General features: G+C 45.0%; 1 protein-coding gene across 2 annotated transcripts in view; it reads left to right on the forward strand.

The window, feature by feature from the left end:
* Positions 1-27797, forward strand: part of PRICKLE2 (prickle planar cell polarity protein 2) — a 255852-nt gene that overhangs the window by 164674 nt on the left and 63381 nt on the right. For both annotated transcript variants that reach the window (XM_028719492.2, XM_028719493.2), the window contains one exon: positions 8761-8944. In XM_028719492.2, coding sequence (XP_028575325.2) covers positions 8761-8944 — 184 coding nt within the window. The remainder of the gene's footprint in view (positions 1-8760; positions 8945-27797) is intronic.

Here is a 27797-nt window from a genome sequence, read left to right on the forward strand (position 1 = left end):
AAGCCTCGTTGTCACAATACCAAATTATAATACAATTAATAATGCAAATTGTTCAGACGCCAAATTATATTATTTTGTTGGCCCCCCGCATGCTAGAATTGATGATTTGATCATTTACTTCAACTCTGCATTCCAAAAACTTATAAATTCCAATTACACACCAGTCAGAATAACAAACTCTTATACCGCAGCTGCAATTTTAACAACTTCCATTCGCATTAACACATCACATAATTTACAGTCCTACAGGTGAAGCCTTCAAACTCATATTCGGTGAGCTTTCAATACCAGGGGATGATCAAATGTGATCTTCTCACTTGCAGTCTGAATTAGCAACTTCAGACCACTTTACCACCGCACCTCATTCTGCCTTGGTACCATTTCTGGAAACTAGTGTGGAATCCATGGAGGCCAGGTTGGAGCAGGCTGCTGCTGCTGCAATGCAATGATTCAAGATCACCCTCACAGATTGGAGAATCGGGCCAAAACTTACACAATGAATTTCAATAGGGACAAATGTAAGGTTCTGCACTTAGGCTGATAGAACCAGCTGCACAAATATGAGGTGGAGGGCACCTGCCTTGCCAGTAGTGCGTGTGAAAAGGATGTAGGAATAGTAGTAGACCACAAGCTTAACATGAGCCAACAGTGTGATGCAGTAGCAAAAAGCAACAACAAAAGCAAATGCTATTCTTGGCTGCATCAACAGAAGTATAGTGTCCAGATTAAGGAAGTTATAGTCCCACTCTATTCTGCCTTCGTCAGACCACACCTGGAATATCGTGTCCAGATCTGGGTGCCACAATTTAAGAAGGGCATTGACAAGCTGGAAGGTGTGCAGTCAAGATGATAAAGGGTCTGGAAACCAAGGCTTATGAGGAATGGTTGAAGGAGCAGGGTATGTTTAGCCCGGAGAAAAGGAGACTCGGAGGAATTATGATAGCGGTCTTCAAGTATCTCAAGGGCTGTCACATGGAAAATGGAGCAAGCTTGTTTTCTCCTGCTCCACAGGCTGGGTCCCAAACCAATGGAGTCAAGTTACAAGAAAGGTGATTCTGACTAAACATCAGGAAGAACCTTCTGACAGTGAAATGGTCTCCCTCGAGAAGTGGCGGACTCTCCTTCCTTGGAGGTTTTTAAGCAGAGGTTGGATGGCCATCTGTCATATATGAACTACCGTAGTTGAGCTTTCTGCATTGCAGGGGGCTGGACTAGATAGGCCTTGGGTCTCTTCCAACTCTACAAATCTACAATTCTATTATTCTTAATGCTGCCTGTGGTAGGTTCTACTCTGGAGCTCTCAGCTTTCTAATCTCATTGTGGACTAGCTCTGTTGGCTCACTGGAAACTCTGGGTGATAGCCTTAGGTCGACCATAGCATTGGTAGTAGTGGGGTATTAATGTGGCTTGCTCGTTCTGATATGTTTTGCTGCTGGTTAAAGAACCTTTCCCAGAATCGCAGGTCCTGCTGGGTCTTGTGTCACAACTTAAGCATATGTAAAAGAGTCAATGGTCAACATGCTTAACTAATGACAACGTTGCATTTGCTCCTTAACACAAGGTGGCCTGACATGCCTCTCCACTGCTTTTTCCTCCCCAAAATGTTTTTTTACATTACCAGTTTTTAACATAGTCCATAGCTGATCTGTCTGGGGGAAACGGATGGAAAACTAACTTAACTTATATGATTTCTGCATTGACACCCATTTTTTCCCTGCCTGCGCTATACTGTTTTCTCATTGTGTTCTTTCATTTGATCTTTGCATTTAATGGTTGTTTTTTAATTTTTGCACATTTCTCTCAGCGTCTTTGTGGAATGAAGAGCAGGCTACAGATATCCAAAAATAAACAATAACATACCTAAAAACTAGGGCGAGATCCCTTTTGAGATTTATTTGCATTAAATCTTGGGTATCTAGTTGTTTGGATTCAGCAAAATTTGGGTTGTCTAACTTGGGCTTCTGAAGAGCGCTAGAGTGCTCAGTTTTTTTCAGTGGTCATTAAGATAATCTACTGAACAGCTATACACAGTACATCAAAGCCCAGTGCTTTGGACAAAAGCTCTGTCCTTTGCAAAGTGTTCAGTACACCTCTATCTAACGTGTACTTGGGTCATTTTGTCCTAATGGTGCTATAGATTTTTGGGGGGCTAAACCCCATAAATTATTAATTGGTAGGATTTTGATTATTTGGGAAGTGAAGGGGAAAATAGAAGCTGCAGAGGGATTTCTGAGCTGGCCTATGCAAAACAACCTGGCCAAGCTGGGGTCATTAAGAAACAATACAAGGCTACTGACAATGCAAGAGAACTGTCTTTCCCCCACTTGCCATGAGGTGTGAACATAGACTGGGGTTTGGAAGGTTGCCAGCATAACTGGATGTAAGGTGACAGGAAAAGAGAGTCTTGAGCAAGGGTTGCTGGGAAGAAGAAGGAGGAAGGAAGACTGGGATCCATCTTGGGCAGGTTGGCTGCAGGCTGGCTGGGAGAGATGCCTTGGACTCCAGGGATGCATTGATGTGAGGCACAAGCCCCTCTTGAAATAACCATGCTGTGAGATCTGGACTCCCTCCATGCAGACTGTAAATAGGTGAATGAACCGTATTTCTTAAATCTATGGCAGTCTCTGCCGTGTCTCAATTCTCCAAAAGAACACAGACCCTGGGTGAGTGCCTGGAACCCCATGGATTCTTGCCACCGCTCGGCAGAGAGAGGGGGAGGTGCCCAACTTTTGTAACAATATTATTCATGGAACCCCAATGAATATTAAACATGTTGCTCCAAAGGCAAATGAGTATGGGGGGAAAGTTGGACCTAAAATTTGGTCCTGTTCAGTGTTTGCAGGACTGGCGAGACTATGGTGAAGTTACATGGAACCTACTCTTTAGTTCCTCAGCTACTATGCAACTGTGCTACAGAATCATGAAAATGTATATGGGTTGGCTGAAGAATTATATTTGCAGGACTCCATTTCTCCCTCCTTCCATCTCTCTCTCTCTCTCTCTCTCTCTCTCTCTCTCTCTCTCTCTCACACACACACACACACACACACACACACACCAATGTCCTGTGTAAGTGAACGAAATAAGCATTTGATTGACAAGAAGTGTTTATTTCTCCAAGGTCCCTTTGCTGAAAAAACGCTCCTTCTGAGCTAGGTGAGCCCTCAAGCCCGTGGTAGACAGTATACAGAATAAACGTTTGCGTTTTCAGATCCTCAGGCTCCCACAGCCTTTGGTGAGAAATGTGCGCTCAAGAATTCCATCCCGTAGCAAAGCCAAAGGGAATTCTTGGAAATGAACCATTCTGTTTTACAGAGAGAGAGACGCTGAGAGAGCAGCTTGGCTTTCTAGTTGTTACAGAAAATATGGATACTGTTTTCACTAACAACCCTGGAGTTCTCTGCCGTTGGGGAAGGCAGGGAGAGCTGTGCTTTTTTTAAAAAAAAAGCACTGCACAGATAAAAGGCCTATTAATCAAAGAGCAAATATTGTTATAAGCTGTGCTTGAGTCTGGGCTTATCAAATTAATGGGCTCCCCCACCGCCACCCCTCTTATATTTTTGTAAGAGCATGCATCTCTCCCCCCCCCCCCCCACCTGCTCTGTGCTGTTTTTCTTTATATGGTAACGCGCTTGACATGCTAGCCAAGAATCGTGAGTTTTTCCAGACATGTACATTCTTCCTTCATGTGTTCCATTGGCTAAGCTCTATCTCTGCTGCATAGCATAACAGTAAGTGCACTGTCAGCTCCTCTCTCTCTCTCTCTCTCTCTCTCTCTCTCTCTTGTGCTTTCCATTAGGAGGATGGAAGGACGGTTATGAACAATATTCTGTGTCATGGGCTTTCATGAATCCAGGGGTACAGTTCCAGTTTTGGCAGAGATCTCAATCCATCCAACTAGTTTTGAAAATGTGGCCTTCATCTCTTCAGGGCTTTGTTTTGTTTTTCATTTTTTTAAAAAAGCTCTTTTACTTCGTAGCTGAGCAAGGTTTTGAACCCAGGCCTTTGCCAGCCAATGTCAAATGCACTGTCCGCTAGTTACACCTTTTTTTGCTCGCATTCCAGCGTGGGATTTTTCTACACAGCGAGAGAGGGATAAAAACAGTAGGAGTTTAAGCAGATTAAGGAAGCCCTGATCTCTCATCGCCTCAGGAGCAGGTGAGAAGTTAATAAGGTTATTCTGAAATCACCTTTGGGCAGCAGGGCTTGGCTGGCTTATGACTAAACCGTTGGAAGAGTAGGCCTACCTCAGATTAATCCCGTGGAGTCTCACTTTAAACAGGGGGAGGCTGCCTGACGGTTAGATAAATCTTCTTGACCAGATGTTTTGAGGAGGTCAGGTTCCCCTCCCTGTCAACCCACTTTGAAGCAGCTTCAGTTCTCCTGTGGGTTTGGACGCACCAGTTAAACAGGGCTCAGAGCAAACCAGCCTTCTACTTCGTAAATTTTGGATCTGAAGGTGGGGAGGGAAATGGCCCGCTGGTTTACAATGTCTCTACCGACGGTAATAGGCTTTACATCTGCAGTTGCCCTGCTGTCTCCTTGCCTCAACTCCCTCTCTGTAATAAAGTTGTGATTATGACAATAATTTACAGGCTGTCAACAAGGACCGCACCTTTCAGGACTGAAGAAAGGAAACCATATGGCTGGTTTCAGGTCTTTGTGCCTGAAACTGGGCCCAAGGGTCAAGAGAGAGAGCATACTCTCCACTCTGCTGCCTAACAGTCTCCCTGCCTGAGTAGCAGTGGTATCTCTGGTGATGTTGGAGACCTCAAGAACATCTGTCTCACCATCAGCAGTGGCTCAGGATTTCTATGGCTGACAAGACAACAAGCCTTGAGGTTCTCCAGAAGTTCTCCACAGTTCTGTAGAAAAGCATAGAAACACACACATATATAAATAATACTGGGGCGTAGGAGAAAAGAGAAGAGAAATGATTACAAGGGGAACAGATTTTACAAAGTTCGCTCCTGAGACAGACTTAGCAGGAGCAACGACAACAGTTCCAGTGTTTAGCTTCAGGGCCCATGAAAAGACTCCATGGGGCTTCCTTCCTCAGTGAGCCTACCTCCTCTCTGGAGCAGGTCTGGGGCTCTTGTCAATGGGTCCTGCACTCGGTCCTCTCAGCAGATGCCTGACCATGCTGGTCATTAACGTCAGGCCTGGACAGGAGGCAAGAGAAGCTGAAATATTATCTCGCACAGGTAACACCTAATGGAGAGTTGTGTTCGTTGGCCAATGCTTTTTCGTTCCATCCCATGGAGTGTTCTGTCAACAAACAACTTCTTACCTGCCTCTTTCTGCATTTTGCTGATGCCACGGAAATTGCTGCAACATCAAACCAAGGTAGCAGGAGAAGGTGTGAATCATGCACGTGAGACTTCTCTGCACGCCAGCGTTGCCTCTCCTGCAAGCTCGAGCAGCAGTTCTCCAAAATGGCCAAGGTCACTCATGTTACCCCGGCAGCCTGGAAAGTAGTTGAAGTAAAGAACATGATAACAGCCTGTTGGATGGGGCCAATGGGCCATCGTCCTGTTGTCACAGCGGCCAACCAGATGTCTATGGGAAGCCCCCCAGCAGGACCTGAGTGGGACAGCGGTCTCCCCACTTGCAACTACTGTAATCTAAGAAAAGGCCCAGAGATCACTGCAATATTTCCTGGTTCTGATGATGTGGGTGGCATTTTCTGAACACAATACATCCACTTACCTTGCATCCCTATCCAGCTTGGCTTTTCTCTGGGAAAAGAGAAATTTGCTGTTTGTTTTCTTTTCCACTTTGCCTCCTGGTACCGCAGTTTATTTTATGACTTCCCTAAGCTTTAAATATTTCTGCTGCTCGCTGACATATTCTGCAGGGATCCATGTGATTAATAATCCTGGGAATGACGGTTAGTGAAATAGCACTAAGTTCCATGAGAATACCCATTTTTCAAACACTAAGCCTCTGATCCTCTAACCACCAACTTTCTTGAATAGTTGGCACTGGATATGATGGGGCTGCTCCAGAGCCGGTGCTGGCTTGAAGGATGATGAATGCATGCGGAGCTTAATAAATTGCCCTGCATGTTAAGTTGCTCAACATTATATATCATAAACAGAGATGGAGATGGCTGCTGAATCCATTGCTGTAGTGAAAAGTATAGGGCCTTCATACAGTAGCTGATTAATTAAAGTATTCATATGAAATTGTGCTCTGATTGTTTTTTGAGGGTAACAGCCAGAGGCTGCGCCGAGGCGCTTTGACTAGCTAGATGCAAACCAGACACCCAGCTTGTATTTGCATCTGTGCGTATTTCAAATCTGATGAAAAGCAGGAAATGGAAAAACTTGGCAACTCTCCCTGGTTTGGCTTAGCAGAGCCTTTTGGCTTGGTGCATATTTGCGCTCCGTGGGCTGCAGGGAAGTTTAGGTTCATGTGCATCGGGGGTTAGTTTATTCTGGGGCCATGCGAAGCGACGGGTAAAATGAATTAAGAAAGTTTGCTGGGCGGGTTCACAGGAGAAGCAGAAGGTATGCAGCTTTCTGGAGGGGGGCGGTGCTCTCCTGGTGCCTTAGAAGCCCCCACTCCATTCCAATCCTAAATGTACAAAGGCTCCCCGGGAGCTCAGTGGTCAAGGGAAGTCTACACATGCTCAGAAACACTCTCATGCAAAAATATGCTCTGTTGCTCTGATGTGGATGTGGCTGTGGAACAGTAGTTTCTAGGGCTATATGTTTAATTGGGTGATCAATGAGATTAACATCGCAATCTTATACACACTTCCCTGGGAGTAATCTCCGCTAAACTCTGTAGGGCTTACTTCGGGGGATACATGCCCTGCTATAGATTAAAAACTGACTATAATTGTACCCCAATTAACTTCATCTTTTTAAAAATTGTTTTCATTACAGGCACTTTTCTTTCACATTAAGTTGAGAATGCTCCTTTATAATCTAAGGCAGAGATGGGACAACATGTAGGTTTCCCACCTTGATCTAAAGTGATAAGAGTTTTCTTTTTAAAAAATTTCAGAACCATTGTTTTTTGTTGTTTAGTCGTGTCTGACTCTTCCTGGGGCTTGAATAACTCAGAGAAGCTATGAGTTATGCCGTGCAGGGCCACCCAAGATGGACAGGTCATAGTGGAGAGTTTTGACTAAACGTGATCCACCTGGAGCAGGAACCGGCAAGCCACTCCAGTATCCCTGCCAAGAAAACTCCATGGACAAAAACTATTGTTATACTCATCTGCAAATTTAACAAATATACGAAATTTGACTTCTTTTATTGCATGATTGGCAGCCTTAGTTTTTTGTCCTATTCTGTTGTGCCTTTACAGAACAGGTCTGCAAAGCATTACAGAAGAAGGTGTGAGATTCTCCTCCAGAATATTCTAAGGGGAATTAACTGCAAGAATTTAAAGAGGTGCACATTGACCTTCCAACGGTCTATCATTCTGCTGGGTCCCTTTCATAGAATCGTAGATTTGGAAGGGTCCCAAGGGTCATCTAGTCCAACCCTCTGCAATGTAGCAACCTCAACTTTGCCCAGTCCCAAAGCTTTGTTTGCGTCAGAGATTGGCCCTAGCATTTATTGACAGTACACAGGCTCAAATGTGTTAGCGTATGAAGCCGCAAGCAGACTGAAGTGGTTCTGAGTAGATGCCGACTGCATTTCCTTTGTTGCCAAGTAACACAGCCTTGTATTTATCTGAAACCCAGGAGAGAGACTGCCAGTCAGAGTAGACAATACTGAGTTACATGGACCGATGGTTTGTCTCAGCATAAGGCAGCTTCCTTGGTTCTTGTGAGTAGCCATATCTGTCAGCCAAATGGGCTTCTGGAAGGATGTACATATGTTTGCGTGTTGGTGAAACAGCAGAAGTGTGACAGACATAGTCAGCTCAATGAGCCATGCAGACAAGCGCTGAAAGGAAATCCTTGTTATCCCAGGGAAATGTTTTTCTTCTGCTTGAAGCACCTTAGCTGGTGATGGAGATTCACAGCCTCCCATACGCCGAGAGTATTTGCTGACTCCGAGCTATGGCCCGTCTCCTTGCAAAGCAGACTTCATGGCGATCTTATATCAAGGCAGTAGTTGCCAGCGTGTGACTTCCATCGCTCCACCCCCCCCCCTCATTTGACACCACCATATTTATGATCTCCTGTCATTGTAATGGAATTTGCCATGCTAAGCTTTTCTGTTTACACTGACGTTTAGCATACTGTATGTGTTAGTTCCTTGGCTTGCGGATTTGGACATGCTGATGATCTGGCGCTGTGCGCGTATTTATGGGCGCTGTCAAAGGAGAGGAAAGTGAAGAGGTGTATCCCAGATCATCTGTCAAATGTGTTTGACCCTTAAATCCCCCAAGGCTGGCTCAGCGTGGGTGGTCCAGTGTTCATTGTTTTCCCACCCACACCCCAAAACGAAGGAATGACGTAGGGATTTAAAACTGCTTTGGGGTACATTGGCATTTTGTCAAGGACAGGTTGCTGTTAACATTTGGAGAGCATCCTTCACTCATCTTGTTCAAGCTTATTATAGACAGCTATATTATTATAGACAGCTGCTTTATCCAGGCCCCGGGGGCGGCGGGGGGTAGGGAGAACAAAAAACCTGGCTAGGAGTAATTAAGACTACATCTCATAGAATCCATGGCCTACGCTAGGCAAAATGAGCTTGCACCAGGGTTATCCAACTTCTGTTGATGGGCATAAATCCTTACAGCAGAGGCTGACCTTTCGTCTCTTTGCTTTTTCCTCCCCTTCCCTTCCAGGAAGATTTGCCGGCACTGCAAGTGTCCCCAGGCAGAGCACTTTGAAACAGTGATGCCTTTGGAAATGGAGAAGACCGTGACCAAGCTGATGTTTGACTTCCAGCGGAATTCGACTTCGGATGATGACTCAGGTTGTGCCTTGGAAGAATATGCTTGGGTTCCTCCAGGGCTGAAGCCGGAACAGGTACGCTTCATTGCTGCTTGGGGCTTAAAGTGCATGGTGCGTGCAAGCGATAAGGGCCTGCCAGTCATAATGGTTTTACCTGTGACTATCTAAAAAGAAACGAGGTGGAGGGGGCTGTCAGAGGAAGCCCTTGAAATCCCTTCATTGCAACCATCTTGCAAATGCTCTGGGCAGGCAAGAATATATTCCTCATAAAAAGGTAAAGGGACCCCTGACCGTTTAGTCCAGTCGCGGATGACTCTGGGGTTGCACACTCATCTCGCTCTATAGGCCGAGGGAGCTGGTGTTTGGGACAGCTTCTGGGTCATGTGGCCAGCATGACTAAGCCGCTTCTGGCAAACCAGAGCAGTGCACGGAAACACTGTTTACCTTCCCGCTGGAGTGGTATCTATTTATCTACTTGCACTTTGATGTGCTTTCGAACTGCTAGGTTGGCAGGAGATATTCCTCATATACATAGCCAAAACACTGGTGCCGTCTCCCACAATGGCATCACCCTTCCTCTAAATAATGCTGCAAAAGATTGTGATTTGTTGATGATTCACTTCTTGCTGTGGGGCCATTTCCTTCCCAGAGTGGTGCATGCTCTAGTTATCTCCCACTTGGACTACTGCAATGCGCTCTACGTGGGGCTACCTTTGAAGGTGACCCGGAAACTGCAATTAATTCAGAATGCGGCAGCTAGACTGGTGACTGGGAGTGGCCGCCAGGACCACATAACACCGGTCCTGAGAGGTCTGCATTGGCTCCCAGTACGTTTCCGAGCACAATTCAAAGTGTTGGTGCTGACCTTTAAAGCCCTAAACGGCCTTGGTCCTGTATACCTGAAGGCGCGTCTTCACTCCCATCATTCAGCCCGGACACTCAGATCCAGCGCTGAGGGCCTTCTGGCGGTTCCCTCATTGCGAGAAGTGAGGTTACAGGGAACCAGACAGAAGGCCTTCTCGGTAGTGGCGCCCGCCCTGTGGAACACCCTCCCTTCAGATGTGAAGGAAATAAGCAGCTATCCTATCTTTAAAAGACATCTGAAGGCAGCCCTGTTTAGGGAAGCTTTTAATATTTAATGCTGTATTGTTTTTAACACTCGATTGGGAGCCGCCCAGAGTGGCTGGGGAAACTCAGCCAGATGGGCGAGGTATAAATAATAAATTATTATTATTATATTATATTCCTTAGTGCTGGTGGTTACAGCTGTGTGTACGAAGATACTCTTTCATCTATGGGAGGTCCTTGGTCATACGAACACTATTTTTTATAGAGTTATAAAACAATGACAGTTTTGCTAGTCATCGAGGCACTTAAAACAGCTGTAGTGCAGGTGAAGCTGACCTGGACTTTGGCTTAGTGTGTTGAGCACATGGTAGTCATTTTGACAGAGCTTCCTAGATGAGCTTGTTGGTTATACTCGATTGGTTGCAGCTGAACCAGGCTTGTTCCAGGAAACAGCACAGTTATGACTGAACGGCCTCCTGAACCACCTGTGGTGACCTAAGATGGAGGAGTGAAGGAGAAGGTTTGGATTGATTAATACAATTTTTAGAATTCACAGGCAGCCCGTTCAACCTAAGGGACTCTGAAGGAGGCTGACATTTAAGACCATGCAAAATATATCCATAAAACAGCACTCCAGATAAAGTCACTAGCAGCGGAGCTAAGAAGAAAGCAAATGCTGAGCCAGTATAGGATAGCGCAGGAGTAGATAACATGGCGTCCTCCACATTTTACAGACTGCAGCTCTCATCAGCTCCAGGAAGGGATTGCGGGAACTGTAAACCAACAAGATCTGGAGGGCAACATATTGGCTCCCCCAGGGGCAGGGGCTAGAACGCTGGGCTTAGGCTGAAAAGATCCAGATTCAAATATCCTTTCAGCCACTGGGTTTCCTTGGACCAGTCACACCCAGCGGCGTAGCGTGGGTTGTCAGCACCTGGGGCAAGGCAAGTAATTTGCGCCCCCTAACCCGTGGATTTGCGCCCCCTAACCCGTGGATTTGCCCTAACCCCAGATGTTGCGCCCGGTGCGGCCGGCCCCCCCTGCACCCCCCACCCTACGCCACTGGTCACACCCACTTAGCCAATTGAACAAGGAAGCATATATGCCCACTGTTTAGCCCCTTGGAGATAGTAAGCTAGGAAGCAACTTCAGAGCCTCTGCCAAAGTGCCTGGCTAACTGTGAGTGAGGCTACTTGGGAGGAAGGGGAAGTGCATGGAAACACCTTTGTGGACCAGAACCTAACCTAGAGCCTCCAGCTGCTGCTCCTCCTATACAGGCCCCCAGTCTGAGCTGCTTCATTCCTGAATCAGCAGCTCTCCTTCAAGCTGCAGCCTGCCTGACCTGGGGAAATGGACAAAGGCTATGTAATTGGTGACAGATGACCCCCGGCTCAAATTAAGCACTCCACATTGACACTCCAAAGAGGGTCAAGGTCAGGGTCAGCCCTGATTGCTAGCGTATGGTTCATTACGCCAGCTCCTCAGGCAGGATTGCGAAAAGGCTACCATTACTCTCTTGCAGTAGGATGCTGTTAAGAAGCTGAGCAGGTCTTTCGTTGTGGTAGTGCAGGGCACACATGCAACCATGTGCACCAGGAGGATAATAGCAATGGTATAACCTTGTCAGAAGATGATTAATTCTACAGCGCATGGCATTTGAAGGGAAAGGAAGTGTCTTGTGCTCTTGCGATTTGAGAGAGCATGTCTCCTGTACCCCTGAAAAATCAAACTACTTCTTCTTGTGCTGTTTCAGATTTGCTGGAAAAAGTGTTCCAGTGCCTAAAGTGAGCCTTTTCTTTTGCCAGTCAGGGACATTAATAAGACGGATGCACCAAGGCACGCTGCCAGTGTAAAACATTTACATGTTTCTATTACTTACACTTTGCTTGATTCATTCAGCCTTTCCCATGATCATTTTACACTTGAGACCCGGAGCTTAATTTGCCAAGGACGTTGCAAATGTGGCTAGCTCGGATAATTGCTATGGTAATCGTTTTCAAATCATCCAGAGGAGGCCGAAAGCCTTCCTTCTCATTGCTATAATGTGTTCTTTGAACTTGAATCTGATGCTTTCCTCTTGGCTTGGTTCAAAAAACTGTCCTGCAGTCCCTGAAATGTTTTGGCGCTCCCTTTCCTGTAGGTTGTAAATATTATCTGATTGGAAAAGTTCAAGCTTTTCTTTTTCTTTCCCTCTCTTCCCCCGCTTTTCCTGCAAACTCTATAGTGTTGTGCTGTGAAGATCTTGGCTCCTTAACGTTACAGTTATCCTAAGCTGGATCTTATAAATTCAAAGGTAGTGAGGACCTCTGCCAATCTTAACAAATTATATATGTTTTTCTCTGTGCCTGCTGAATGACTGGGGAAAGGGGGCTACAATTTAGAGGGGCTGCAATTTAGAAGAGTGCACATCCTTGTTGCTTTCCCTCAAGTATTGCCTTCTCAGAAGGTGTCCGCCTCCATCCCGAGCCTTCAAACGCTTTTAACTCTCCTTTAGTGAAATCCTCAGTGCGAGTGTCTTGACATTAGAGCCTTTAAAAGGGGGGAAATGGAAGAAGAACGCAGCAGCAAATGGGCTGGCAGTGCTTCTGTCCTTGTTGTGTCTTAGTAATTTGAAGGCCCAGGACTTTGGCGTAGTCTGTGAATTGAAGGCATGAGAACAGCAAATGAAGCTGCATTATAGCTGCTTAGCAACATACTCTCTGCCTGTAGGTGCTTAGCAACAGGTGATCTTTCATTCCTGGTGTGCAGGCACTAGATTCCTACATATGAACAGGATTTAATGGTCTAGATGAGGAGTTGGGTAGCGTAGGGCACTGCTTCCACCTTCTGCAAGGTCTGGAGAGGCTCTTGCAAGTGTTACAAAGGCATGCCACTTAGGACCAAAGTGTCTCAAAACCTGAAGCTATAGGGTTTTTGCAGAACAACATGTAGGAAGACCATTTGGGCTCCTTTAGGAGGAACGGTGGGATATATATTCTAGTAATAAGTAGTGGTAGTAGTCCTAGGGACGTGGATGGCGCTGTGGTCTAAACCACAGAGCCTAGAGCTTGCTGATCAGAAGGTCAGCGGTTCAAATCCCTGCGACGGGGTGAGCTCCCATTGCTCAGTCCCTGCTCCTGCCAACCTAGCAGTTCAAAAGCACGTCAAACTGCAAGTAGATAAGTAGGTACCGCTTCGACAGGAAGGTAAACGGCATTTCTGTGCGCTTCTCTGGTTCGCCAGAAGCTGCTTAGTCATGCTGGCCACATGACCTGGAACTGTACGCAACCCCAGTGTCGTCCGTGACTGGACTTAACAGTCGGGGTCCCTTTACCTTTACCTTTAGTAGTCTTCCACAGTCTCCTAAGACAGACGGATGCCAACAAGCAAGAAGTATTTCCCTCTCCATTTGCTAGCTGGACTGGTGCCTGGACTTGGTTGTAGGCTGGATGAGGGCCAATAAACAGACACTCAATCGTGGCAAAATGGAGGCACTGTTTGTGGGTGGTTCTGGAGTCCAGATAATTGGCCTGTTTTGGATGGAGTCATACTTCCCCTGGAAGAGCAGATTCATAGTCTAGGGATGCTCCTGGATCCATCTTTGTCTCTAGAGGCCCAGGTAACCGTTTCTCTACTGGGATAGCCTGACCACTGTTGTCTATGTCCTGATAATCTCCAGCCTGGGTTACTACAATGTGCTGTATGTGGGGCTGCCCTTGAGGCTGCCCTGGAAGCTGCCCTGGATTGCAGTGGCTTGACTGCCAACATGTTGCCCCATTGTGGGAAGAATTGCACTGGCTGCCAATTAGCTATGGAACTAAGTTCAAGGTGCTGGTTTTGTTGCATAAAGCCATACAAATTGAGACCAGAATACAGTGGTACCTCGGTTTTTGAACGTCTGTTGACAAACATTTCTGTTTATGAACACCGTAAACCCGGAAGTAAATGCTTCGGTTTTCGAACATGCCTCGGAAGTCGAACATGCCACGTGGCTTCTGTTGAGTGCAGGATCCTGAGGCTGAGCTGTCGGCTGTTGAGTCCTGAACACCCGCACAACACAGAGGTGATATTTGGGCATATTTGGTGCCTGCGTGCAATCAGTCTGTGCTTATCTCATCTCAGGAGCACTCGTGCAACCAGTTTGGGAAACCGGGCCTTGGTTTTCGAACGTTTCAGAACTTGAACGTTCTTCCAGAATGGATTGTGTTCAAAAACCTAGGTACCACTGTACCTGAAATATCACCTCACCCCTTATGTGCTCTGCAGGTGAGGGCCTCCTGTAGATGCCATCTTGTGAGGAGGACTGCTGCACACAATGTAGGAACTGGGCCTTTTGTATTGTGGCACCTACATGTTGGAATTCATTCCCCTTGAATATTAGACAGGTGCTGTCTCTGACATCTTTCCAGAATCTGCCAAAGGCCTTTCTCTTTCAACAAGCCTTTTAAGTTGAGATCTTTCCCATTCTGCAAACGTATTAGAACTGTCCTTAGGATAGAGCCCTCCTGGATTAGGGCAATGGGCCACATAATCCAGCATGTTCTCACACGTGCCACCTGGATGCCTATAGGAAACCCACAAGCAACACCTGAGTGCAAGAGCACTCTCCCCTCCTGCAGTTTCCAGCAACCAGTATTCAGAAACATTATTGGCCACCAAACCAAGGCAAACATAGCCACCACCATGGCTTAGTAGCTATCAGTGGCCTTATCCCCCCTGAAGTTGCCTAATCCACCTTTGAAACCATCCAATTCATTTTACTGTCTTGGGCTGCTTTGGGCTCACTCACTGGATCATCACTTTGTCATGGGGATGTGGATGTGGTGATGTACAGTATTTTTCGCTCTATAGGATGCACCGGACCATAGGAGGGGGAAAACAGGGAAAAAAATTTTTTTCTTGTTCTCCCCCTCTAAAACAAGGTGGGTTCAAGGTGCATTCACCCAAAGCCTCCGGAGCGCAGTTCCTGCTGCGCTCTGGAGGCTTCAGGCAGCCTTGGAAGCCTGGAGAGCAAGAGGGGTTGGTGTGCACTGACCCCTCTCGCTCTCCAGGCTTCAGTGAAGTTCTCCCGCTGCCCTGCGGAGGCTTTGCAGCCATCCCCAAGCTAGAACAGCGAGATGGAGCACTCTATCTCACTGTTCTGGCTTCGGGAACAGCCTTTCTAGCCTCTGCAGGGTAGCGGGGTGAAGGCAGCCCGCTGCCCTGCAGAGGCTTTGCGCAGCTAACCCCAAGCTAGAAGAGCGAGACGGAGTGCTCCGCAGTTCTCTGTCTCCCTGTTCTGGCTTTGGGCTTAGCTGCGCAGCCTGCATTCGCTCTATAGGACGCAGACACATTTCCCCTTAATTTTTGGAGGCGAAAAAGTGCGCCCTATAGAGCGAAAAATACGGTATATCCCTCCTTTGGGAGGGATATACATTTAATAAATAAATAACAGATGCCAGGTTACATTAGGTTTTCATTCCGCCGTGATATTACATTGGAAGTAGTTCTGTGAGGTAGTCTGATAGCTAGCACTCTTGCAAACTTTAATCAGAGCTAGAGATCTGAAGCCAACTATTTGTTCTTCCCTAGACCCAGGACATGTTAGCCCTGCTTGGCACCCCATCATTTTTGACTGGGTGTAAATGTGTCCTTCAACTCTGCTAATGCCTCTTGAGTGTCCAGATGGAGAGGCCTGGGCAACTGTGTTCTGCAACCCACTCAATTTGCTCAGGCTGAGCAATTTTCAGGCTCCTTTCCAGTGGACCTTTCTGTATCTTTTTTCCTTTCCAACTGCACACAACTTCTCTGTCTTATTCGCCCTGTGAAATTCACCGAATCCGTGTCTCTTCTTGACTCTTCCACACAGCGGTTAGATTGTCCATGAATATATATCTCATAACGTCGCAGCCACCAGCTAAGGGAAACTTAATGGGCAACGAGCGACACATTTTTAATACTGGTTTAATTTCGACTGCAGAAATAGACGGGGATAGGGATTTCACAGCTTATAAAGACGCAAGAGATAAGACAGAATTTTGATTTCCTCCTAGAGGAAACTGCATGAATAGAACCAGATCTCCAGCTGATGTAAATAAGCCTAGTTTGATGCTTCGGTGGAGCTGCATTGATTTATTCCAGCTGAACATCTGGTTCATAATTTATGGCCAAGCACTACAGACCTCTTCGTTGCTGTGCTGTTAAATTTCATAGGGTTCTTGAGAATTCACAGTACGCTGGGTGTACGTGGTGGAACCTTCATGGTCTGAGCTGGAGGAACCCTGGTTATCTGGCTTCCACGCTTTCTCCCTTGCCTGTCCCAAGAAGAAATACAAGTTTATTCAGTACTGTATTTCTCTTGGATTGATTTAAATGGCAGTAGAAACCAGCTCACACAGGAACCAGTACCATTGGTGCATCTATCTCAGTATTGTGTACACCAGCCACGTTCCTTCCAGGTGTTTTGGGATACAATTCCCATCATCCCTGAGCATCAGCCACGTTGGCTGGGGCTGACCAGAGTTGTAATCCAGAATATCTGGAGAGCAGCAGGCTGGAGAAGGCTAGTCTAAGATGACTGGCATCAGCACTCTTAAACACAACTCTCCAACAAACAAAGAACTGGGGAAGGTCTCCTACCAACCTTCTGCCACCTAGTGTAGAGTCTCTGCTAATGGCGCATATCCCCGCCTTCATTTGCTTAGCGACTGGGCCATTCTCAGCAATTGAATCCCTGTTGCAACAGAAGTCATGGGATTTGGTTAAATTCTAACCTAGAAATTTAGGTTAACCCTTCTCCCTGATATCTAGTGTCTTGTGTGCAGGGGTTTTCCTACACGGAGGAGCACTTCACAAATGGACAGACATAATATTGGACAGTTGAATTGTTGTTGGTTAGTCATTTAGTTGTGTCCGACTCTTCGTGACTCCATGGACCAGAGCACGCCAGGCACTCCTGTCTTCCACTGCCTCCCGCAGTTTGATCAAACTCATTCTGGTAGCTTTGGGAACACTGTCCAACCATCTCGTCCTCTGTTGTCCCCTTCTCCTTGTGCCCTCCATCTTTCCCAACATCAGGGTCTTTTCCAGGGAGTCTTCTCTTCTCATGAGGTGGCCAAAGTATTGGAGCCTCAGCTTCACGTTCTGTCCTTCCAGTGAGCACTCAGGGCTGATTTCCTTAAGAATGGATAGGTTTGATCTTCTTGCAGTCCATGGGACTCTCAAGAGTCTCCTCCAGCACCATAATTCAAAAGCATCAATTCTTCAGCGATCAGCCTTCTTTATGGTCCAGCTCTCACTTTCATACATCACTACTGGGAAGACCATAGCTTTAACTATGCGGACCTTTGTTGGCAAGGTGAATTTTTAAGAATAGGTTTAAGAATTTAAGAATAGGTTTTTGTATTTTCAGGTTTTGTTCAATGCCTGCTTCTCATGCAGAGGGCATAAATCCATGCTTGGCACAAAGTAAACAGGCCGGAGCAGGAATTTAGTCTTATTATGCCGATTCATCAAATGGGTAGGAAAGCTGACCTCCCCACCCCTCAAATTACAGACTACATTCAAATTAAGGATTCCTAAAACTGCATGCAGTTTTAAACTTTTCATGTGGCAAGGGTGGCCATTTGATGGACCCAGCAATTAAAACATTTGCAAGCAAATTGTGGAGCCTGAAAATTTTGAATGTGATTGAAGTTAATACAGAAATAGTTCTTCAGAACCATTGCGTGTCTTCTAGAAAATCCAGGATAAAATGTTATAACTTAGGTTTCCCCATGGAGATGCTAGAGGATACTTTTCCAAAAATACCCGCATAAGCAATCAACTTCACAAGGTTAGAATAAGTAAGATGAAATTTATTTTTACAATCTGTGGGTTAAAAAAAATAAATTTGGATTACATGCCCCCCTAAAAAAAAGTTTGACAAGGATGAAAATTGAACGATACAGATTTCCGAAAAGATATGATATCTATTTCCAACACTCAGATCTTCTTATGGTATTGTTTACCATACTCAAAAACACAAGTTCTTACATTTTATCTGTTCACCCTTAGTGAGTTTGGGCCTCAATATCTTTCATGCCGGGTCATGGATTCAGTTTTAAGAGGTACTGAGCATAGGCTTTGATCTATTTGCTTGTATAACATTGGCACTACAGGTTATTTTAATAAACACCAGATATAAGTGAAATGTACTGGGGAGATCTAACTGAAAATTTAAAGATTTTCAATTATTATCCACGCCTGCAGCAAGGCATTTAGCTGAAAGCCTGGTCATTCCACAAGGTGTTCCCACCCTTGATTCCCCAGCGCCATTAGATAAAAGGGTTATTGATACAGATGACTTCTTCGATTCAGCGCTCACTTATGCACGTGCAAGTTTTATTGGCAATAGTGCAACAGTCCTCAAATGGTTGGGGGTAAGCTAGGAAGTTTGTCATGCTTAAATCACATTGAAATAAATGGGATGTTATAGTTTAAGACTTACTCGGGTCCCATGGATTCCAAGAGGACTAAAGCAGCTTTAAGTATCTCATTATGTGGAATTAAGCAGTATTGATTTCAGTGGAATTTACTTCTCAATGTCATACATGGGTCTGTGCTGCCAAATCTCTCATCTATATGCAGGATCAAAGTGTTAATTCAGCCTTTGCCAACCTGATGGGAGTTGTATTCCAAAACATCTGGAGGACACCAGTTTGGCAAAGGCTGAGCTAATGAGCATTCAAAAACTTCTTCCACTAACATAGCATTTTTAGCCACCAGATACCTTGTCCTTTGCTTTATAGTTTGGGGCTAAAAGTCAAATGAAAGGTTGGTTTCCAGCGCCAGAGGCAAAGGATTATATGCACACCTTCTTGTTCCTTAATTATAATATGGATTAATGTGGTTTTCAAACAGCAACAAACGTACAGAGGTTCTGTTTGAGGGATGTTTATAGTGATAAAATCAGTTGTTTATACTGATTACATCTGCCTGTGTGATCCCTTTTCTGCCAGTCACTTTCCTGGAAATCCTGTTTAGACAGCCTGGCTGTTTGTGATCAATCACCTATGCTATTTTCTCTTTTGTTTATTGTAAATAGTGGTTTAGATAGTGAGCCCCCTGAGCAGTGATGTACTGGTTTTTCTTTTCCTACACCTTTCCTCAAAGTTTTTGTGCATTTTTGGTGCTCCGACCAATTACACACTATAAAACAGGAGAGAGCCATTCTTCACTGGACAAACACGCTTCCTTATCCAATCATTCATTTCTTCAACGTTAGAATCACAGCTAAGCCCCAAATGCCATTTTGAAGCAGAAATTGAGACATTGATGAATAACTTCGACAACATGGGAGTGTGTTTATTTAGGTTTTTTTTATTTAAAAAAACCAACAACCACCCATGTGCAACAACACATTTTTGTACTGTTTTGCTTGGATTCAACAAATGCTTGGATATGAGAACAAATGAAGCCAATTCCACAAGCTACCTAGATGCACATTAAAAAACAACACCTTTATCTAATGGCACAGAGGAATCTAGCACGGGAATATCTTGTGGAATGCTACTGTCTGGGCTCAACTGCACAGGTAGGAAGAGAACCACGAACAGAGCCACTGTACTAAAGTACCCCACTACCCCTCATACACAAGTAATCTAGGAAGATTTGATTTGATTTATTTCTGTGCTGCTTTTCATCCAAACAAATCCCAAAGCAGCTTACAAACAATATCTACCAATGACATGATAGAACATTACAAATACAGCACAAATCATATAGAATAATTAACTAATCATCCGTGAAACAATTACAATCTATAAAACACTGTTAACAAAGCAACAATGGAAAAATAAGCTAAACATCACAATTAAAGCAAAGTCATACTCCGTGATCAACAAATCAATATAGCATTTATAATCTATAAGACAATATTAACAGCATAAACAACCAAAAGATGATGATGATGATTTATTATTAATTATACCCCGCCCATCTAGCTGGGTCTCCCCAGCCACCCTGGGCGGCTTCCAACAAAGTATTAAATACAATAGTCTATTAAACATTAAAAGCTTCCCTAAACAGGGCTGCCTTTAGATGTCTTCTAAAAGTCCGGTAGTTGTTGTTCTCTTTGACATCTGGTGGGAGGGCATTCCACAGGGCGGGTGCCACTACCGAGAAGGCCCTCTGCCTGGTTCGCTGTAACTTGGCTTCTTGCAGTGAGGGAACTGCCAGAAGGCCCTCGGCGCTGGACCTCAGTGTCCAGGCAAAACGATGGGGGTGGAGACGCTTCTTCAGGTATTCTGGACCGAGACTGTTTAGGGCTTTAAAGGTCAGCACCAACACTTTGAATTGTGCTCAGAAACATACTCGTAAACTGTTAAGTTCATACACCCCCATAACTCATACTCTTTCACTCTGTTCAGCTCATTAAAATACACATCCACATAATATACCTGTGGCAGCAACTCCCTCCTGAAGGTCCTTAAAACTGGAGGTGGGCAGCACAGGTGGAACCAACCCCCGCCTGATGACCAAAAGAGTCTCTCTCCTCATAGTTCTTCCTCTGGAAACAGCTCCCCTGTGAAGGCTCCTATGGCTGGAGGTGGGGCAAGGCAGGTGGGAAAAGCCATTACCTGCTGACCAACACAGGATCTCTCTCCCCTCACCATGGGTACCATGGTCAGTGATATCAAAAGCCACTGAAATATCACGTGAGAGTAACAGAGTTTTACTCCCCTTGTACTTCTCCCAATACAGGTGAGTCAATCGTGAAGCAGAACCTCAACTGAAGTGGCTCCAGATAATGTGTCATCCAGGAATACTTGCAGTTGCCAGCCCCTCTTAGGGTGTTGATCGTTTTCTCTCAAACCTATTTTGTTTTAGGCGTCAATTATAATCCGGATGAACGGTTGCTGACAGCCCTCTCAATTTGCGCCTCATGCAGAGAACATATAGTTCTGTTTATAGACCCTTCAAATTTTTCACAAGAATGATGACCTTCTTTAGCTGTGTTCTTGTTCCTGTATGTCAAGGTTTTTGAGAAAACAGACAAACACAATGCTTTCTTTAAGAAATAAAATAATAGCCCATTGTAAACATACAAAGCACCATGTAAAAACCCACCCTCAATTTATTTTGTTTCAGCAGGAAATATGAATGCTCTTTCAGCATAGGAAAATAGGTGGGACCATCAAGGCTGCCCTGTCTGAGGCCTAAGGGAGATCTAACTAGAAGGCTTAAAGAGGAGGCAAGCTCAGCCTCAGATGCCTTTTAAAGCATCTGCTGTTGCTGCTTTCTCTCCTAAATCAGGGTTTCTTTCTACGCTCTCACACAGAGGGGTCATGAGACAGAGCCACAAGTGGCTTTCACACACGCACCCAGCCGAAACAGTCACACATCTCATTATATAAACAGCTAGGCATGCCGACATAACAAATTCATTTAAGAGCAAAGTGGGTCAGTCGGCAAGGGTAAGAATTCAACAACCGCAGATGTGTTTGTGAAACAGAGGGGCCGGTGCTTTAGGAACAAAATTCTTAGTCTGCCTAAAGCCATTCCTTTTGTTTCTCCCATCCCAAGGACAGAGAAGTTTGCAGTGCATAGAGTTTGGACCGCACAAAACTTCACAAGGTCACTAGCTGGAATACAACCACAGTTAACGTGTGTATGTTATGTGCACATGCCTATTAATAGGAATGTTCATAGGTACTGCCATTTGCAATTGGACTTCTGCTATGATTCAGAGAAAATAGGATCTGAGTTGGCTGGGTGAGGGGTGGGGGACCCCTGTTTTTCTGCCCACTGGTCTTTGCTTCTTCTACCTGTTGCCGCCCACTTCCAATGCCCCTCTTCTTTTGTTGCCTACCGGCTTGCTGGTATTACAGCCATGTTTTCGCTCTTTTAAAATAGTCTTTTAAAAGAGGTCCCATGAAACATTTGTACTCTGTACCCATGGGGCCTCTTTTAAAGGACTCACCCTGTATAAGTGTGCACATTCACTAATGGCAACTGTGCATGTAAACAGAGTGACAATGATGCAACCAATAGGCAGTTTAAGAGCTGCGCATGAAACACATGCTCAGCAGAGGGCGGACAGTTAGGCATTGCCAAAAGGGGGAGGGTGCATCATCAAAAAAAGAGGTCAGTGATTTGCGTAAAATTTGTATGTGGGAATTTATGTGTATAGATGCAAATTTAGAAATAAGTACTAAAATGTATTCGTTTCTTGAAAAGCATTTCTAAGCCTTTTAATATGTTTAAATACAGTGGTATCTCGGGTTAAGAACCTAATTCGTTCTGGAGGTCCGTTCTTAACTTGAAACTGTTCTTAACCTGAGGTACCACTTTAGCTAATGGGGCCTTCCGCTGCCGCCGCGCCACTGCCGCACGATTTCTGTTCTCATCCTGAAGCAAAGTTCCTAACCCAAGGTACTATTTTTGGGTTAGCGGAGTCTGTAACCTGAAACATCTGTAACCTGAAGTGTCTTTAACCCGAGGTACCTCTGTATGTAAAAACATCAAAACAAGAAACTATGTCACTGGATGACACTGATTATATGTATTTAAATGGAAATACAACACATCCCACTATAGTAGGAAAGACACCAGGTGACTTGTTTGCTGCCTGGCTGCTAACTGCTGCTTCATTGCCTCAGCTGCTCTTCTTTCTTAATGGTTCTTTATTTGGAAGCCAGATTTGGATTGAGCTGCCCTCAGATAGAGGACTGTCCTCAGGTGGCCCTTTGAAAAAAGTAGGACGCATGGCCACCATAATTCAGCATTGTAAATATGGTGGAAACAGGCAGACTGAGGGATCAGCAGAACTGTGGAAGGAGTGGTTCTGAAGATCCAAACCTACCAGACCTGGGACTAAAGCTGCCATGTGAAAGAAAGCCCTGTTCTTCAAAATCTCCGTTGCACATTTTATTGGAATCACTTATTGTGTGAATCACAATGGTTCGGACCATTCCAGCCATTGCTCAGAAACTTAGGAGTAAGTAAAAGCATCATTTAGAAAATCTCAGAGTACAGTGGTACCTCGGGTTAAGTACTTAATTCATTCCGGAGGTTCGTTCTTAACCTGAAACTGTTCTTAACCTGAAGCACCACTTTAGCTAATGGGGCCTCCTGCTGCCGCCGCGCCGCCGGAGCACAATTCTGGAGTTCTTATCCTGAAGCAAAGTTCTTAACCCGAGGTACTATTTCTGGGTTAGCGGAGTCTGTAACATGAAGTGTATGTAACCTGAAACGTATGTAACCCGAGGTACTACTGTAGTTCATAATATACATAAGAATTATAGAAGCCAGCCAGTGCTAACACTTAAAACATTCAGATAAGCAGAGACATAGTTGCAACAACTACAGCAGCCAGGCTCAAGGGGGGGAACCCCTCATATCAGCCATCAGGAAACATCATGTTAAATAGAGAGATTTTTAGCTGTCTATGAAAACATCCCACCATCGGTGCTCGCCTGCTCTCCATAGGGAGCTCATTCCCCTCCTCCGTGAGACCCATAAATTATTGTGAGAATCTTGAAAATCCTTTTTTTTTTAAATGTTTAGGAAAGGGTCAGGCCAAGTGTGGAAATTCTCCAGAACTCAGATTAGATGAGATAAACCTGAGAATGGCTATAGTGTGTCTGAAGGACTTGGAACCGTGAAAGCTTATCATGAAAGCCCCTGTGTTTAAAACTGCAGGATCCCTCTGTCATTGGCCTGTCTCATCGTTTCGAACATTTGCAGTGGGCATCATTACGGCCCTGGCTGGAAATCTTAACTGTCAAGTGAGACGTTGTCACGCTTAACTGGCGTACCAGCTATTATTTCCTGAGGAAATGGAATGCTGCAGAATTAAAACTTTTAAAGGGGCCTGGTTTATGTAGCACCACATCAAAACAGAATGCATCTGTCAAATGTAGCCCGCCCTCTAATATATGCATGCAAATACTATGCAACATTTGTTAAGCTTTTTTTTTAATAAGAAAAAACAAAAGTAAGTCCCAGTGAATTCAGTGAGACTTCCTTCCTAGAAAGTACAAGAATGCTATCTTAAGATACAGCATTATTACTGCACTAAAACCAAACCACTCTACCTGCGGAGTGTCACAGTGGCAAACAAACTAGCATGATAGTGATAGTAATATGAATAAGTTGACTCTGGCCAAATTGAAAGTGTAGAACATGTTCTTCTCCAGTGCTTGTTTTGTAGAGATTTATGCTCTGACCTTATTTTGCCTATACAGTGGTACCTCAGGTTAAGAACTTAATTCATTCTGGAGGTCCATTCTTAACCTGAAACTGTTCTTAACCTGAGACACCACTTTAGCTAATGGGGCCGCTGTGCCGCCGCTGCACGATTTCTGTTCTTATCCTGAAGCAAAGTTCTTAAGCCGAGGTAATATTTCTGGGTTAGTGGAGTCTGTAACCTGAGGCGTCTGTAACCTGAAGTATCTGTAACCTGAGGTACCACTGTACTCCAGAAATATACTGGGAGTTTTGAACAGTTTCTTGCTACTCTGCTGCTCCTAGATAAGATAAAAGTAAAGGTAAAGGTCCCCTGGACGGTTAAGACCAGTCAAAGGCAACTATGGGGTTGCGGCGCTCATCTCGCTTTCAGGCCAAGGGAGCCAGTGTTTGCCCCCAGACAGCTTTCTGGGTCATGTGGCCAGCATGACGAAACCGCTTCTGGCGCAACGGAATACCATGACAGAAACCAGAGCGCACGGAAACACCGTTTACTTTCCCACCACAGCGGCACCTATTTATCTCCTTGCACTGGCATGCTTTTGAACTGCTAGGTTGGCAGGAGCTGGGACAGAGCAATGGGAGCTTACTCCATCATGGGGATTCAAACCGCGGACCTTCTGATCGGCAAGTCCAAGAGGCTCAGTGGTTTAGACCACAGCGCCACCCGCGTCCCTAGATAAGAATCCCTGTACCAAGTGGCCACATATTGTGCAGCAGCAATCAAAATACAGCATATAATGACTAGCTCTGAGGAGCAGTATAATATATCAACAGATGGTCATCCCTAGGTCACAAGGGTTCCATTCTGACAGATCAATGACCATGCTTTTTAATATATATGAGATTTTATGCTATTTTATTTTGAGCTTTTAAATTTTGTAACTGGTGTTTTTGTCTTGATACTGGTCACTGACCATAATAAAAAGACTATACAGCACCACTTTAGCTAATGGGGCCTCCTGCTGCTGCCGCACCGCCGCTGCACGATTTCTGTTCTCATCCCGAAGCAAAGTTCTTAACCCGAGGTACTATTTCTGGGTTAGCGGAGTCTGTAACCTGAAGCATCCGTAACCTGAAGCGTGTGTAACCCGAGGTACCACTGTACCAAGTCCTAACCACCAGACACTAAACCATTCAATAGCACACTGATAAAATACCACAAGGAGCCATCTCGTGGCTCAAGCTCCCTTTTAAACAAATAAATCTTCTCCCAACTTCCTGTAAAATCTGAACAAGCTGATCGTATGAGTTTTCCACTAGGTAGGGCGCGGGTGTGGGTAAAAGCCTCAGCGCCTAGGGCTTGCTGATCGAAAGGTCGGCGGTTCGAATCCCCGCGGCGGGGTGCGCTCCCGCTGCTCGGTCCCAGCGCCTGCCAACCTAGCAGTTCGAAAGCACCCCTAAGTGCAAGTAGATAAATAGGGACCGCTTACTGGCGGGAAGGTAAACGGCGTTTCCGTGTGCTGTGCTGGCTCGCCAGATGCAGCTTTGTCACGCTGGCCATGTGACCCGGAAGTGTCTCCGGACAGCGCTGGCCCCCAGCCTCTTAAGTGAGATGGGCGCACAACCCTAGAGTCTGTCAAGACTGGCCCGTACGGGCAGGGGTACCTTTACCTTTACCTTTAGGACTTGTTCAGAATGGGCACCACCATGGGGGACACTCTGTTCTTCTTCACCAGCCACCTCTCCTCACATGACAAAGGGATGGGGCAGAACTTCCAACCATGATCTCAAAGCCTAGAGGTATATGGGATGGAATGCTCCTTCAGTTCAAGATAGTCTCATGTTTTTAGTAATTGGGACAAAACTCTATTAGCATATTAAAACTCAAAACCAGCTTTTTGAATTGGGGTTGGAAACTAAGCAACTAATAAATTTATATGCATATCATAGAGAGCAGGTATGCATTAGAACTTGCTTGTTGTCCAGGATCACGCTGTCACCATACGTTCTCCACTCTCAATTTTTTTTCTTCTGGTGTACATTGAGAAATTTCTTGCGTTTTGGACGCTTGCTATACTCCTCCTTTGAATGTAATGTAAAAGATAAATCATAGGCTAATGGTTGCTCTTCGCAAATGCTTGTCTGTTAATGTTTGTTGTTTGACAGTGTTGCAAGACGATGTTGCCCTGAAGCTGGCTCCTAGAAGCACGTTTTGCCATCTCAGGGAGTTTTTAATGTCTTGATTATCGGTACATTATCTCCCCATGGGTGTAATCTGTCAGGAATATAAATCCATAGAAGGTGCTGCAGAAAGATTTAGATCTGGCCAATAAATAATAATTAAAAAAAATGACTCACATTTTCTCCAGCCATTTGTGTGTCTTGTTTTAGAATTACACTGTTGTTCAAAATTATATGAGATACAATTAAAATTTCAGCAAACGCCAGGCTTGGCAATTGCACAGTTTCTTCTATAGTCCTGAGGGCTCTTTCCCCGCCTTCGGTACTGTAAAAGAAAGCTGAAATTCTCATGAGTCTGCATATTTTTCCAGCATCCATTAAAAAACCATACTGGTGAGGAGGTCATGGCATGCACTTGTCCTTTTTGGATCTTTAACCCATTGGCTTTTGATGAGCATTAAAAAATTTTTTTAAAAAAAAAATCTTCCAGGCAGGCCACACTTTGACTTATATACCTTGCTCCCATAGCTTGCACCCATTTGTGTACAGTCATACCTTGAAAGTCAAACGGAATCCGTTCTGGAAGTCATTCGACTTCCAAAACGTTTGGAATCCAAAGTGCGGCTTCTGATTGGCTGAAGGAAGCTCCTGCAGCCAATCGGAAACCGCAGAAGTCCCTTCGGACCTTTGGCTTCCAAAAATAGTTCGCAAACCGGAACAGTCACTTCCGGGATTGCGGCGTTCGGGAGCCAAAACGTTCGAGAACGCAGCTGTTCGACTTCCAAGGTATAACTGTATTTACAAAGTTTAAGGTGGGACACATCCTCAAAAAAAATCTTCTAAATCTTCCATGGGGATTGCATTCGTTGCATTCATTCCTTAACATAAATAGCAACACCCTAGAGGTCCCGGGCCCTAAAGAAGTCAGATTAACCTCAACCAGGGCCAGGGCCTTTTCAGCACTGGCTCCAGCCTGGTGGAACGCTCTGTCTCATGAGACCAGGGCCCTGCGGGATCTGATTTCTTTCCGCAGGGCCTGCAAAACAGAGCTGTTCCGCCTGGCCTTTGGTTTTGACTCAGTCCGACCCTTCTGTTTCCCACCCTTTATGTGATCTATGGGCTACTTTTAAAATGAGGCTGCATTTTAAATAGCATTTTAACCTGTATTTTAAATTGTCACCCCCCCCCCCCATTATGTTTCTACTGTAACTTTTACTGGTGTTAGCCGCCCTGATCCCGGCTCTGGCTGGGAAGGGCGGGGTATAAATAAAATTATTTTATTATTATTATTATTATTATTATTATTATTATTATTAATTATTATTATTATTTTGTAATTTGAACGCTTAATGCCCATCACATTCTGAAGGGATGTACTTCTTTTCCCCTCTGTATGTATGCTTAGAGGTGAAATGGAAACAATGATTCTTGTTTATTAGGGTAATTGCTCTAGTAATTGAGGTAACTGAGTGGCGTCAATCTCTGTAGCAGCCAAATAGTCTATCCATGCTATTAAACAAACTGATTCTGCATTCCCCCAATAATATAT

This window comes from Podarcis muralis, chromosome 2, assembly GCF_964188315.1.
Source record: "Podarcis muralis chromosome 2, rPodMur119.hap1.1, whole genome shotgun sequence".
NCBI classification, from domain to species: Eukaryota; Metazoa; Chordata; class Lepidosauria; order Squamata; family Lacertidae; genus Podarcis; species Podarcis muralis.